Below are 14,040 nucleotides of genomic sequence, written 5' to 3'. Positions count from 1 at the left end.
AAATAAACTATGAACTCACACATGTTGTTTGATCACTGAACATTAATCCATATTGACGTTAACCCTTTCTATTAAAAAAAGTGAACGACAATATGCAAGCTATTGCTGAGGATTTGACCTTATGATGCATTAAGGCAAAGAATCTTGATTTTACATTTTTTTTTATTCCTTCCCGTGCTATTTATATACTTTTATTCTGGCGGCTTCCCCATCTAGGTAGGAGCTCACACCTCGTGAGTTTCTGGAATTAGCATATTTCCATAGCTTCGTACAAAAGCATTGTAAATTTTATGACAGAATATAACGTGGTAATTTTAGGAAAATATACAGCGAAATTGATTAATTTTGCATCTGTCCAAGTTGTGCAAACACATGTTCGGTTATTGTTTCTTTAAACTTCTAAGGGTTTGGATTTTTTATCATGCTATATACACATGCAAGGGAGAAGTTTTGTGATTTAGTAAAGGATGTCAAGGTGGACCCTGAACTCTGAAACTCGGGTCAAACAACATTACAGTTTTTGATATTTCTTATTATTGAACGAAAGCTAAGCTTTCAAGCCGTAGCTGAGAGGTGTTCATTATGCACTTCCATGATTTGAGGCTTCATGGTGGCATTGATTCTGTTATTTGAAACTCTATATGGTTTATATAGATTGGCCTTTTTTAGTTTGATGATCTATTTTCGTGCCTTCCTTTGTGGTCAGGTATTGTTCATTTACAACTGAAATATCATGGTTCTTGCTTTGTGGAGGAGTTAATGCCATTACTTTGAATAGCGAGGATCTCTACAGAATTGGGCAATCAAAGATTTTCATCATATTGTGGGTAGCATTTGTGTCCTATTTCCATAGGTTCAAGTTGTTATTAGCAGGAGCAGGAACATAATTGTTCTTAGCAGGCTGACCAAAAAGTGTAATTTTTCTGCCACCAATTTGTTCAGTTTTCCTTGTCCTGCACTTATTGGCTTCACCTCAAAAGTTTCTTCATGTTTGCAGGGAAGTAGTAACACCTTGCAACAGGACTTACTGAAACAGGAATAAGAGTCGGCAGAGCAACTAGAATATGCAGAGCAACTGCTAGCCAAAACGTCAAGATCTTAAATTTACACGAGTGAAATGAAAGTGCCATATGATCTTTTTCATGATCACTTTAGGTATGGCTCACTTACAAAAACTATGCAGGTTTCTCTTGATTAATGTGGTGGTCATTTATTTTAGAAAACTTGCATGTCTTCAGGCAAGTGGCTAAATGTGGAAAGGTACCATAATTTATTATGGGCATGTATAAACAATAGCATGATAGTGGGCCTCTGTTTTATTTCCCAGCTTGAAAAATTCAGCAAGGATGTTTCATAGCCATACAAGATTTCTAAATCTTGATACTAGGTACGTATGGTAGGTGATGCTCTCTTACGAATATTAATATAAATGCTACTCTCTCTATAAAGAAATATAAGAGTGTAGTGATCTAAACGCTCTTATATTTCTTTATGGAGGGAGTATTTGAGTAGTGATGCTACTGTTTAGGTGCATCAGTATACACTATTATCGCTTACATTATGATGTTGCTTTATGGTGAACAACTTTAATTTATTTGCATGTCACACTACTTGAGTTAGAATTTCATAACAACCTACTACCATTTGATTGAGCGCTTTGGAGATGATTTTTAGTTTTTTACCTCAACAAAACTTTCCTTATTGTAGATCATATGAAATTCTTCAACCAGAGAAGATCTCCTCAATGAGTTAAACTACATTATCAGCCATCTATCTTGACACAACAAAGACATACTGAAATAACTACATTGACAGTAATTTGAGACAACAAAGACATACTCAAAGAAAGCAATGAATGGTCACTGAGAAATGATATTGTATTTCAACAGTCTCTATGAAAACACTGAAATTGTTCATCTCTATTCTATGAGTAAGTTTGACATGTTTTTTGACAAATGATTCTTTTGACCGTCTAGATCTTAGTGATGTATTTTTATGGACTTCGGTTAGTCCATGGTGTTTTAATGCACTATATGTGTATTAGTGTATGCCCAAATGCAAATGTTGCCGAAATGTATGAACGCAGATTGCCAGTAGGAGAAATTTATTCCTCTGTTGTAACCTCTATTTACATTTCTGAACTTTAAGGGGATGAGAATTAGTAATTGCACTACTTTCCAATACTGCCTTAAGGTTTTAATGTATTTGTCAAATTTCTGGCATTACAGTGCAAAAAGTTATTAAAAATTCTATCACAATAGATGGGCACAGCAACGCGCGCCATCATTGATCTAGTACTATGTTTATAGCTACACATCGGCAACAACTCCAGTGAACAGTGTCCGCCTCATCATCTGCGTCCCGTGACTGTGGGAGGGGATAGAGGAGAAGATAGAGAAGGCACCATAAGGGGCGCAATCAACACCCTAGGTACTGACCCATCAGTCATTAGAGGCATAGTTCGATGATGATGTAGCGGAGAAGACGATAGAAGCGCGAGACTTCAAATTCAGTCGTAATCGTCTCCTTCACTCCCGCTATGATTGAGGAGAAATGTTAGAATGGATACACATTGGAGATTACAAACTGGAGATGAATTAGAATACTGTAGAGATAAAAAAAATCTTCTTGTACCACATGAGGGTCAGATCATTACGACACCAAATAAATATTCAGGTTATCTATATTTTCTACAGTCGACAGTAAGATGCTGCTTCTCTGTCTTGCGATGACAGTAAGATATTTCCTTTGTCACGCTTAGCAGGCACGAGAGAGTATTTTTATAGCTTGGAACCGTTGACAATACGAATATATTATGAATTCACATGGAAGCTCACTTCATACAGTAGAGCACAAATCTCTATGGCATGTTCACCATAGGCACAACACAAATGGGTATGGGTACATTGATACACTTCATGTCACTAAATTACTCTATATTAACCCATGGTTTATACTAATGATACACCCCCCCCCCCCCCCCCCCCCCCCCCCCCCCCCGCTCCCGCGTCTTCTCATAATATGGTGCATATTGGATTTTTGCAAAAGTCAAGCTTCACAAAATTTGATCAAATTCATACAGGAAATACCTAATATATACCAAATGAAAATATATTTGATAATGAACCTAATTACAATGATTTGGTATTTTATATGTTGATGGATTTTTTTATAAACTTGATCAAAGTTTACAAAGTTTGATTTAAAAAGATTCTAATATGTGCTATATGTTGGGACGGAGGAAGAACATACTTTTAAAACCTTTAGAACTAAATTCAGGGGTACTGGTTTCATCACAAAGAAATCACATACTAACAAGGTAGTAATTATTGGCCAAGGCGGTGTCTTAACGAGAAATACGAAAATGCTAGACCTACCAATAACTCTTACGAAATCCTCACTCTCCACTTTAATCTGATCAAACATTGCCAAATCAGATCAGACCGTAAACATCCCACGTATGTGATCGGAGAGAGCACCCGCCGTCCAGGAGCACCCACCAAGGCATCACCGGCATGGGGCTCGCGCTGCAGTCCGTCCCCATCGTTGTGGGGGGCCTCGTGCAGTGCTTCTACTCGGCCATACCAACGGACGACGACGCAAAGCCGACGGGGATAGACAAAGAGGAGGCCGACAGCCGCTGCTCCACCCCTCGCAGCTCCTTGGTTCCTTCCCTGTGTGGTCGTCTAAGCCTAGCCGTATAGTACATATTCCTTACGTTTCTTTTTTACTTTACGTATTAGGTTTGCCTTAAGTCAAACTTCATAAAGATTGGCCAAATATATATTTAAAACTATCAACGTCTACAATATCAATTAAATACAATATGAAAAGATATTCCGTGATGGATGCGATGGTACCGATTTAGTGTTGTGGATGTAGGTATCTTTTTCTATAAAATAAACTTGGTTTGAAGACTTCCAGGACAAACCTAACACGCGGATAGTACAAAATGAGAGTACCATGCGAAGCCGTTGACAATACAAATATGTTAGGAGTTGGACGTGGAAGCTCTCCTCTCACTTATTTTGCACTACTCCACGCCACTCATTCAACCTAAGCTGTGATCAAGCTTCACGTACTATGGAATAAACATTGAATACACTTGATTGATACAGATGGGCCGGATTGCCGCTGTTGGCAAAACGGGTTGCATCACCTTATTTATTTTTTCTTCCAGCTGACGGTCTTTTCGCCTACGATTTAGTTACATCGTTCGCCCAGAGGGGTTCGGGTATTATCAGGAACAAGTGCAAGTGCAGGCACCCACACCAAAACACACATCTCAGAGTTAAGCAAGTACTAACAGCAAGTGAAAGAAGAAACACGTTAGCTCCCTATACTTGGGCTCTTCACACAGAAGTTGCCCGGTTTTATAAGCTTAAATCATTCAGAAAACAAATTCTGAAATATAGCTACTTACCAATTCCAAAAGCAGGCACCACAGAAACAAAAAAATCCAGAAAAATAACTATAGTCAGTTTGAAAGAGGAACTCAAATTCATATGCCTCCATTCTCGTTTGTATCATGTATTACGTTTCACTAAAACAATCATCAGTGAGCGCTTTAAAACAGATCTAGCGATATCAATCATGCCACAGAAACCACATAAGTAGTTCTTGGGCCAGACCTTGCCCTTAATACGATCCGCACATGGGAATGGAGGGGGCACTCGCAATTTGGTGTTGTCCAAAGAAGGAAATTATTCAGAGTTGGCAAGAAAACAGAGAGATTCTGCAAATGTACACTAGTGAAGTGATGTAGGACAGTCTCAGGGGCACCACACAAATGCAAGGATTTTGTACGCAGGCCAACACTGACGTTGGACAGGTCAGCTACATGAACTTGTTAGCAAGCAGAGCGGCGATCGGCGGTCACGGGTCACACATCCCACAAAATATCCACATCCAAGCAACAACCAGACTATGAGGTGTGAGCTACGCAGTACAAATCCAGCAGTGGATGGCGCATCCGACATACAGACACCAACGTTTGCTTCTATTTGCCTTTTGCCCCATCAGCGCCTTTGGAATCACCGTCGTACGCAGAAAGGAAGAAATGAACCTGGTTCTTCTGCAGAAACCTGACATTTGGTCGATACGTTTAGCGGACCAGTTTGGCCTCAACCAAGAATCAAGCACACGCTGACAATTTAATCGAGAGTTGCTTACTTGAGAATGTCCAGTAATTTCTGCTGCAGCTTGTTGAGTGCATCTTCTTCCATGTTCACAGAAGAAAGTAGCTCTGGTAGTTTCACTGTAAAGTGGTAAAGTAAAGCCGTTCAGACGCCATGGTAACAATGTCATGGCAAGGTGACAGTCAGAAAAATGATATTGACATAATCAAGTAAACAATCCTACTAAACTAATCAAAGCACAAGCAATGTGCTTTCTGAGGTACCGACAACTATCCCAGATCAGTTCAGCAAACATATAATGTACTTGGCAAACAAGTCTCCCCATAGTAGAAAGCTAGTGGTGCATGGCCGCTGTTTTCAGCCCCTTTGCAAGGCAAGAAACATGGTTTGCTTCCAAGTAAACATGCCAGCTTTTTTTTATTTCATTGGGTTTTGGGTGACTTGCAGAAAGAGAACCAAACTGGGGTAGAGTCCCTTTAGAAGACAAGAAATTGTGCACCGAGCTTTATAGGAAGACTAAAATTATAATGCCTCCATGAGTAAGCATCTTATCAGTTCAAACAACAATAACAAGGATGGTAGATACTGCTACAACTGACTGACAGTGGATCAAGGAAAGTCAAATAAAGTAATAAGATAACACCTAACGTCATTTTCCAAAGCTCTCACGAGCACTTCCAACTGAGCCACAGGGGAACTATATGAAAGGATAAATCAAAGACATAAGACAGCTCCTGGAGTGGAAAATTTGGACATACCAAACAGGCGTAGTAGATGCTCAGCTCCATATACAGTCGAGGGTGAAACGTCACCTTTAATTTCCTCCTTATACTGCTTTTGCTCTTTCTTGTATAAAAGCATGGCAGGCAATGCTTTATCAAAGTAACAGCGTAATCCTTTCGTTACCTCAGCACAAGAGTCACTTATCCTTCAAAACAAAAGGTGGTAACCTTTAATGGAGAAAACAATGCTTGACAAATGACACAAGTAGCTCTGGGTCACAATTAGAACATTATTGCACAAGAGAATTTGCAACATTTAGACAGCCAACCAAATAAACAGTTCTTCATTAGCTTAAGTTGTTGGGAACTTCACCACGCTGATGGCGAATTAGCAGATTTGATCCAGGAAGGTTAGAAGGCCAATTGATGTTTTTTTTTCTTTCTGTCATATTAGTACGCCTAAAAGAATTGGCACATAAATTATCTGCTGCATGGTAATAACGATCACTAGCAGGGGGCGCAAGGCACATCAGCTAAACTATAAGCCAAATCTGTGCAGATGGGATGAGTTTCAGCAAGCCTGATACAAATTGTTAGTATCCTGGCTGCAACAAATCATCCCAAGCCCATGACAAGCCCAACAAGCGTACAGTAGTTAAGAAATAGTAATTCATTTAAGAAAATTACAGACCCCGCTACAAATAAAAAAAGAATTGTTTTTGGTAATATTGCTGGAAGAAGCCACCTGAAGTTATGGAAGGCTTGAGCTCAATCTCAACATAAGACGTAATTTTTCTCACAGAAAAAAATAAAAACAGGTCTTTGTGCCTTACATATGCAAGCTATTAAGTTCCTTCAGAACTAATCAGACCAAACGTTTTTTGCTATATTGCTGGAAGAAGCCATCTGAAATCAGGGAAAGCTTGAATTCAATCTCGACCTAAGAAAAATCGATTTTTTTCCACACAAACAAACAAAAAGCAGTCTGTGTATCTTGTACACCTGCTAGCTGTTAACTTTTATCTGAATTTTGCATGGAGCTGTTTTCTCTGACAGTAACTAAAATGGCACTACGATGCTTCAGCATTATGCAGTCAAGCCGTTGCATAATAGGAAAAAAAATGGGAAGTTCACAATTCTAGTAAACTACAAATGTGACCAGAAAAAGAGGCTAATAAACAAGATATCATAACATAGATTACTGACTTGTTATCCTTCTTTACCCGATACTCCAAATACTTCGTTAGAATATCATCAACAGTGGGCGATCGAGGTAGTTTTACAAGCTGCAGGACAAGGAAAATGCTCAGATGATGTCATCAAATTATAGCAGAGAATTTCCCAGAAATAATCGAGCCAAGCAATGAGATTCAGCCCACAAGTCTGCAAGAACAAAGATGTGGTTCTCTCTGTGATGACAAAAAAACTGATGAAAATGATACCATGCTGAAAATGCAGGATTCTCAGCATGATTTTCTAACAAATAGCATTGTAAAGTCCAAGTCTAGCGCGGTGGCAATTGACTTAAGCCCTGTTTGGAATCACTCCGCCCCGCTCCACTCCGCGGAGCGGAGCTGGGCTTGAGCCGCTCTGTGAAAACGAGCTACAGCCTGCTCCACTCCAGGAGCGGAGTCAAAGGAGTGGAGTGGAACCAAACAGGCACTTAATGGAGACTTTTATGGATGGCGGTGCAGGATTATCCAAATTTCTAGCTTGAGGACAAGCTGTTTTGTAAAGCGGGTGGAAATGATACTTCTTTACGGATGCACATTTTGAGCGTGGGAATCAAAGAAAGCCAGTAACTCGTAACATGATGAGTTTGGGGGTTTTGAATATATTTTATCAAAAACTAGGACTAGAAAATTTCTGCAGATTTTCTCAAATTAATTAAAGCTCAAATGGGAATTTCATAGTAATTTGTGTTCAGTATTATTAAATTATAACATAAGTTGTATGTACTTTATTTGGTTTCAGCATATTATAATATGCCTCACTGATTCTTTGTGGATTTCCTGGAGTTCATTTGGTATTTTTCTTGCTTTATTTTTATCTCTCAGATATTCTTAATTTGAAAATGCCTATTTAATTCATCCAGCCTCACAGGCCAAATCTCCTCCCGGCTCATCTCGCTTCCCCTCAGTCAGTTTCCCAATACTGACCATGTAGTCCACCTGCCACCGCCTTAGGGTAGAATTAGGTATCCTTTCCGGATACGATTAAGTAAACTAGAAAATGATATGATGATTGAGTAGAAGGACATCCTATGTGATCTTTTCATCAATCAAGAAAAATTGCATCCCCCAAACAAAGCGCAGCTCAGAGCCATTTTGCTCTTGGCACAAGAGGGGGAGCATGAGCTATTTGTGCTACCCTTTTCAATCTCCCTGAGACAACTCCTTCAATCTCCTCTTTCCCATCAACGAATATCAGCCCCATAAGAAGTAAAAAAATATATGTTTGAACAGAAACTCAAATCTCAAGTACTGGATCATGTTTGGAAGTTAAATAATGGTTTCTTTTCTAGTAAAATGTTGGTAGCTGTCTGATCCGAGCCACATCTTATCGAATGGCAAAGACTGCTAATTCATTATTTTATTCTAAGGTTTGTTCCTATTTAATACATGTCCTTCCATTCGCCGCTTGTTATTTCTTTTTCTTGGTTCATGCTATTTCCCAACCAGCTGAAACACTATGCAACTACCAACTAGTGATGTAAGAAAGAAGATGAGTGCAATTCAGATATAAATAAATGAATGAAAGATAGTGCAGTCAAGAATTAAATACCTTACCCAGCTGCGTGACAAACTCCCAATCATCAACAAGTTGCTTCTTTAGTGTTACGGGAAACTGTGACATTAGGAGACTCTCTGATGACCTTCTTTCCTTTTCCTAAATCAACCAAGGTGGAGTCATTAATACGTTACAGCAACATCACAAGAAACTTGATAAAGGACTATGCAAACTGATTTATTACAGTCTACCAATTTGGCAAAGATATCTGAGCATCAAAGTTATTAGTCTATTTCATTAAGCTGGACCATAACTTCATACTGGATAAAAATGATGGTTCTATGTCAAGCTATCGAAACTAGGTAACTGATGCTCGCCAGGTCGCCTCAACTAGTGGCGATTTCAATTTTTATGATATAGACCATACAAATGCAATAACTTGAACAAGTATGCAAAATCTCTCAACAATCATTTTTCACACATTAAGCTGCTGGCTCATTCGCCAAAAGAAAAAAAACTGCTGGCTGCTGTTGCAGGCCATTATGCATATGCTGTCTAAAATATGAATTTGGAGGTCAAACTGCTACAAGACCGCAAGAGAATGGTGTCATGTATTGCACGGAAGTCATAATTTTTGTGTGAATTGTCATCCTCAGTCAAGGAAATTTGAAGATATCACTGGACTTATGCAAATTACAAAATAAAGTAAAGTACAGTACTAAACAATAAATAAGTATTAGCATTTTGGAAGAGCGCAGAAGTGCAAAAGGAGATATGTTTAATATTAGTATTGTTCTGTATATGGATAATATGCATAGAGTATGAACTTTATAGAAAATCAAATCAGATACTTAAGAATGTACATGTTTGGGAATCATAGCCACCTCAACGCCAAGCTGATTCTTGCGCTTCTTCCCCTTGACTGGAATTTCAACATAACAAGTATATTAAAGTATGTATTATACAACTACTCCCTCCGTTCCAAATTACTCGTCGTGGTTTTAGTTCAATTTAAACTAAAACCACGACGAGTAATTTGGAACGGAGGGAGTAAGTAGCTGGGGAAAATCTGAAAACAGATAAATGCACCAATAGAATAAAAGAAACAGATGACATAAGGAATTCTGTTAAAAAGAAGAGTAAACTTACCAAGACCCTTAGTGTCCTCTTTATCGCCTTTTGCATCTGCTGAAAGCAAATATGAGAGCCAATCGGGAGAAATTTCAACCAAAAGACCATAAGTATAAATATGGTCGAGATATGCCGACTTTCTAATGCCCTATCAAAGTTCTGAAAGGCGGCCACCTAACCTACCAAGGCTCTAAGAGACACCCTTACTAGAACAAATCACCTTTTAGAACATTGTAATCTATATTCATTACTTCATTAGTGAAGACAGGTATAACTAGTGACATGCTTATCTATCACCAAAAGTTGTTTCAGCACCTATCAAAAAATCATTCCAATAATGGGTTGCAACTTAACAATTTACTTCAAAAAGAAGATATGCAGGATGGAATTTGAGCTACATCAGTATGAGATGATCAAAATGTTCAGTTATAGCCATCCCATGGATAGAAATGAATTGCAAGATGCTGCAATTACTGCAAAATGTCACTAACCATTAGAGCCTTTTGGGTTATGCTGTGCTGACCGTCCACCAGTCCTGACGGTTTTGTCCCCTGACTGGTTTTTCAGCTCTAGTTGTTTGCGAACATTCTCTTCAGTTAACTTCAATAAACGATCACTTGCGACCCATTCATCCCAACTATAACCATTGAAAACTGAATAAGTTGAAAAGAATGTGTACAACTGTATATGGAGGATTAGAACAGCAGGGATGGACAATTAATTAACTGCAATGATGCTGATATAATTAAAATGACAGAAGCAAGCAATCAACAGGGATTCATGAAGAAGTTAATGGAATATAACTGTGCACAACCATAAATCTGAAGATGAAATACCATCAAAAGATGGCCTGCACGTCAATCCTTTTTAGTTGTTCATATTAACAGCAGGTAGCAACTAACATAGGAACCCTCTTCCGCGAAATTTACCAAGCCACTCAAACAGCTGTATTAGCTCATTCAGAAGTCCATATAAACAGAGGACAAACCATACACTTTAAAACTGGCAAGTGCATGAAAGCAGAATTTCGATTGGCACAATTACTGAACCAACCCCTCCATCCTTCTGCTTTATTCATATTGCCAAATTCCATCCACCACCCACTCAATCAGCCATACACAAAAACATGGAATCACTTAGGCTGCTGAGACATATCAATACCCTGTCTAAGATGCCTTCATTACCACAATCTTCGAACTTCAGGAAATGAAATGCACGGCTAAGAACAAATCGAGTAATAAAAAACAAAACAAAAGCAAGAATGGAATCATTAGACATCCGTATGGGACACAATCCAGGGCCTTGACTGTGATAATGAGCAAATAAAGTATCACTGTTGTAATATGTTATTACTTTGTTTTGCAATGTTAGTACAAGTCCATTGTGTGTACAAATCAAAGCTGCCTAATCTTAGTAATGAGTAATGACATTGGATCATACATAACGCTGTCAATTGACATACTACAAGTCTACAGCCACCTCCTTTACGGCATTAAGGTGGGAACAGAGAGTCGAGTATTGCAATAATTACAGTCTTGACTTCTTCGACGTACATCACGAAATGATGGTGCACAAGCAAATGGCCTTATATTGTGAAATGGTTTTGCTTACTGTTAAGTTTACAAGGAGTATGTTGGCAACAGACAACGAAATCAAAGGTATAATAGAATAGTACATAGACACTAAAGGACCAAACATATAATCATGCATAAGACTAGCACTGGCGCATTATACAACATAAGTCGACTACATTAAACTAGAACATAAATTATTATGTTATAAGGGATCAAAACTGGCCATGTTTAACATAACTTATGTAGGCAAAACATGCAGCTCAAAGTCAAGGCTTTTGAAATAATGTGATGTTACATAAAAAGAAGCACATTATTTGATACGAATATATCTGGCTAAACGAAAAGGCATTTGGTTTAGTCAATGCTAAGAAGTGAAAAGCCATGCATAACTTCGTAACCCTCATGAAAACTAGGTGGTTGCACAGTATTCCGTGATTCCAAAGATAGGCATACACACAAAATTGAAGATCAACAATTTCCAAGATGCAGCACAAAATTTTATTTCTTGAGCTGAAATAAGAGCAGCAATAATGCATCTGTGTTTAACTAAGTTTAGAACATTTCCTTTGTAGAGAGTTCAACTTGTAATGATAGAATGGCTACTGCATGTGATGATGGTGTCAATTGCTTGACCAATAAGAACATCAAATAAAGTATATTGCAACTAAAGAACTGTACTACATATCTTACAAATATCACTGACGTATGCATCAATAGAAAGAACAGGAACAGCATAATGATACATTTCTAATTCCAAGTGAACAGCCACTGCGGTATGCACTTACTTTTTATTCCATCCCTGCAAAAAGGGAAGAGACAAAGTTAATAACAGTGGGAAAAAAGGACCTACAAGGAAGAGCGGACACATATATAGAGATTATATCTTCTGATATCTTAATGCTAAGAGTGGTCAATAATTTCAAAACGATGAGGAAACACCGCCACTCGTCCTCCCGATTTTACAACGGCGATTTGCGGGACTTACAAGATAATGGACGAAATACCGCCACTCGTCCTCCCGATTTTCAGTTTTTTGAACCTTCACAGATTGAAAACAAATAACGAAACTTTGTCATCAGCAACATATATTCAGCATAGATAAAAAAAACACCGGCAAAAAATATTCAGCATACATAAAAAAACACAGGCAAAAAGTATGTACCAAAGAAACATATACGCTGCATACACTTATATCATGCACTTCCCAACCCGACATTCACAGCTGGGAAATGTTGGGAAAGAGATACTACTACATTTTAGCAGAAACGAAAGCGGTCTACTACAAGTGAAGAAAGAAAATAAAGAGTAGCCGTTTTCCTTTTCGTTTAGTTGGGTTGCCTTCCTTTCTCCCATTATTAAATCGGTACTACTGAGGGGAGAATCCACCTGGTGCTAATCAGGGTCTGGTACTGATATACTCACAAACTTGTGTCTACATGCGCTCTCTAAATAAATTTTAAAAAAAAATTATGCCCTAAAAGTAAAAATCTGGGCGGCGCTGCGTTCCTTTCTTATCTGAAGAGAAGAAGAGTGCTGCGCCGTCCGATGCGATGTACACGGCCTCGGATTACAACTTGCTGAACCCTCGTCTGCACCGACGGCCCCGCCCCAAACCCTAGCCGCGGCCGAAAAAAAAACGGAACGGAGAAGCGGGACCTCCCGGGAGCCGACGCGGCGGCGGGCGAACCCTAGACCGGAATGGGAGCCGCGCGGAGGTGGGGAGAGAGGGGGAAGGGGAGGGGAGGAGAAGGGGGCAACCTTGGCCTCGTAGAGGAGCGGGCCGTGGTAGGCGAGCACCTTCTCGCCCTCCGTGAAGGAGACCGAGGAGCCCTTGGCCCTGTCCCTGTCCTTGTCCTTCCCGCCGGCGCCGCCGCTGGTGGTCGTGGTCGTGTTGGAGCTGCCGCCCATGGCGCTGGAGCCGGGACGCACGCCGATGGGAGGGGGGGTGGGGGTTGGGAGTGGAGCGGAGCGGGGGAATTCGGAAATGGGGAGAGGGAAGCCGCTTCCGGTGCCGAGGTGAGGGGAGAAGAGGAAACCGGCCGGCAGCGGTTAGAGGGGCCGGGAAGGAGGAGTGGGGAAGGGCCTTGGGCCAAGGCCCAAACAGGAGGAGGCCTCTCCTTTTTCTCACTCACTCACTAGGCTTTCTACCCTCAAACAAAAAAGAGTACTAGGCTTTCCCACTTCCCTTGGGGTGGGCTTTGACACTTCCTTTAAAAAATTCAAGCAAATAAATGTTAGGCTTTGACATTTTTCTTTTACAAAAAACTATAAAAAGTTGACAATCCTTCTCTTAAAACAGTGGAGTGGAAAACGGTGGTGTGTGAAAATGTATGCCGGATAAAAGAATCACACGTCAATGGAGTGGAAACAGGGCCGGCCCAAGCAGGGATCCAATCACGTGCATGTCCACTGTACGTAAGCATATTGGAAAGGAAAAAAAGGGACAAAAATCATAGCAAGCCCAACACATTAGACACATAGTCAACCAGCCGAACTTCATGTCCGACCGGTGCCGATAAAATATTCTTAAAATTTCTGAAAATAATTGAGTAGATTGAAATAACAAACGTTTATCATATCAGATTTTTTTTGTAATTTATACTCGCGGCTCGAGGAACAAAAATAACAATCATGAAACAGATGGTATGTAATTAAAATTGAACACTAACCATGATGAATGTGTTATTTTTATTTCTCAAGCTGCGAGTCGAAGTTGTTATTGATTTATCTTTTCATGTTAGATAC

At 39.6% G+C, this 14,040-nt stretch overlaps 1 protein-coding gene across 4 annotated transcripts; it reads right to left on the bottom strand.

Moving 5' to 3' along the window:
* Positions 1-4,727: 4,727 nt before the first annotated feature.
* On the bottom strand, positions 4,728-13,303 carry LOC125535224 (protein MRG1). 4 transcript variants are annotated; one of them, XM_048698274.1, is made up of 11 exons: positions 13,054-13,303; positions 12,281-12,334; positions 12,081-12,094; positions 10,213-10,358; positions 9,740-9,778; positions 9,475-9,512; positions 8,645-8,749; positions 7,067-7,146; positions 5,897-6,066; positions 5,173-5,257; positions 4,728-5,084 (listed from the first exon to the last, which is right to left on the bottom strand). In XM_048698274.1, exons 1-11 carry the CDS (start codon positions 13,201-13,203, stop codon positions 5,000-5,002), a joined length of 966 nt encoding a protein of 321 aa, XP_048554231.1. In that variant the 5' UTR covers positions 13,204-13,303; the 3' UTR covers positions 4,728-4,999. The 4 variants fall into 4 exon arrangements, with proteins under 4 accessions (XP_048554231.1, XP_048554229.1, XP_048554230.1 ...); XM_048698272.1 differs by having other exon boundaries at positions 9,454-9,512; positions 13,054-13,302; XM_048698273.1 differs by having other exon boundaries at positions 9,454-9,512; positions 9,740-9,775; positions 13,054-13,302.
* Between the last annotated feature and the right edge of the window lie 737 nt (positions 13,304-14,040).

Source organism: Triticum urartu, chromosome 2 (genome assembly GCF_003073215.2).
Source record: "Triticum urartu cultivar G1812 chromosome 2, Tu2.1, whole genome shotgun sequence".
In the NCBI taxonomy this organism is placed as follows: domain Eukaryota; kingdom Viridiplantae; phylum Streptophyta; class Magnoliopsida; order Poales; family Poaceae; genus Triticum; species Triticum urartu.
This window is presented reverse-complemented; position numbering and strand designations above follow the sequence as displayed.

Coding starts and splice junctions, on each gene's coding strand:
- LOC125535224 (XM_048698272.1), bottom strand. CDS start 13,203: ATGGGCGGCAGCTCCAACACGACCACGACCACCAGCGGCGGCGCCGGC. Junction 12,335..13,053: donor CGCTCCTCTACGAGGCCAAG/GTTGCCCCCTTC, acceptor CAATCTGTGAAG/GTTCAAAAAACTGAAAATCG. Junction 9,513..9,739: donor AGAGGACACTAAGGGTCTTG/GTAAGTTTACTC, acceptor TTGAAATTCCAG/TCAAGGGGAAGAAGCGCAAG.